The 1679-nt window shown below is 16.7% G+C and overlaps 1 protein-coding gene across 1 annotated transcript in view; it reads right to left on the bottom strand.

Moving 5' to 3' along the window:
• Positions 1–201: 201 nt before the first annotated feature.
• PGAL8A_00504100 (conserved Plasmodium protein, unknown function) overlaps positions 202–1679 on the bottom strand; it is a gene marked incomplete at both ends in the record, with an annotated part of 2935 nt that continues 1457 nt past the window's right edge. The window contains one exon of the mRNA XM_028673858.1: positions 202–1667. Coding sequence (XP_028530269.1) covers positions 202–1667 — 1466 coding nt within the window. The remainder of the gene's footprint in view (positions 1668–1679) is intronic.

Here is a 1679-nt window from a genome sequence, read left to right as displayed (position 1 = left end):
AAAAAAAAAAAATTAAAAAAAAAAAAAAAAAAAAAAAAAAAAATGAATCAAAAAAAAATTAAAATTTTTTTGTGGTGTGTAACATTATATTTTGAATTTCAGAATTTCAAAAGAGAAAACTATTTTAAATATTAAAAAAATTTATATTTTTTTTGTAAGAATAATTAATCATCTTTTTTTAAGAAAAAAAAAAAATCTTTATTATTTAAATATAGGATTACGCATATTTAACAATGATTGCTCATATGTTTTGATATCTAAATTTCTACAATAAGATTTCTCATTTGAATTAGTAAATGGAATATTACTTTTATTATATTCCAAATCATGTACCTCATCAATATCTACTTCTGCACAATTTTTATCTTTGCAACATTTACTATATGCATTACATTTTTTCTTCATTATATTAAAACAATTAACAGATAAGAGAGATTTATCTTCTTTTAATTCATAAAATGTAATAAAGCTTTTACATGTTATTTTTTCATATATTTTTATAATAATATGCTTAATTAGAATGAACATCATTCGTATACAATTAAATGCATCATTTATAGTAAAGATAATGTTTTGAAAGGCATAGAATAACATAAGTAAATGAATATGTAAATTATTATATACATAATGATAACAGAAAAAATTAAAACTATTTTCATATATATCCTTATGTATATATATATTATAATAAATAGATAAAATATATATTCCCATAAATAAAACATAATGAGCAAAAAAATAACAAAAAATTTTATATAAAATGCCATACATAGTTAAAATTACGCTAAATTTATTGTTGTCTTTTATGAAAATTTTTAAAATAAATAAAGAAAATACAATTATTGATATTACTAGTAATTCTCCAAAAAAAGAATATATAGCATATTTATATATTTTATTCATTATTGAATATATAAAGTTCATAATATTTTCATCATCAATTAAGTTAACAATATCTATTTCTTTAACTAAATTATTTATATCATTTTCATTTATATGCATATAATTATCTGCATTTGTTACAGCATTATTAGTTTTATTAAAATTTGTTTCTTTAATTATATATATATTATTATCTTTTTTTTCATTATTAATATTATTATTTATATGATCTATTTCTTTATTATTCCTAAAAAGGATGTTTAAAAAGGTGTTTCTATTTTTATTTATTTCATTTTCATTTATTGATAGATTAGAGTTTAAATTCATGTCCATCATATGTTTATTGTTATCTTTCTTTAGTTCCATACTATTTCTAATAATATCTTTTAATTTTTCGTGTTCTCTTGTATATTTATTTGAAAATTTTATCTCTAGTTGATTATTTGTATGAGGGAAATGAACTATAAGATAAATTCCTATTATTATATTAATGAATAAAGATATTAATCTTAAATATAATGCAAATTTTTCTTTGTTTTTTCTATTATCTTTATAAATCATTTCAGATGTGTAATAGTATGCGTCATTATAATAAGACATTTGTTTTGACAAATGTTTTTCATTTTTAAAAATGTTTTCCTCTTCATTTATATTATCTATAGATAACATAAAATATTTGGATAATTTTTTCATTTTTTTTTTTATATTACTGTTATTATAAAATTCATCACTATCCTCACTTTCATATATATAATTTTTTTTTTTCTCCTTTTTTTTTTTTTTTTTTTCTTATTTTT

The sequence above is a fragment of the Plasmodium gallinaceum genome (genome assembly GCF_900005855.1).
Source record: "Plasmodium gallinaceum strain 8A genome assembly, contig: PGAL8A_v1_152, whole genome shotgun sequence".
Classification (NCBI taxonomy): Eukaryota; Apicomplexa; class Aconoidasida; order Haemosporida; family Plasmodiidae; genus Plasmodium; species Plasmodium gallinaceum.
The sequence above is the reverse complement of the archived record's forward strand: the minus strand, read 5'-3'. Positions and strand labels throughout refer to the sequence as shown.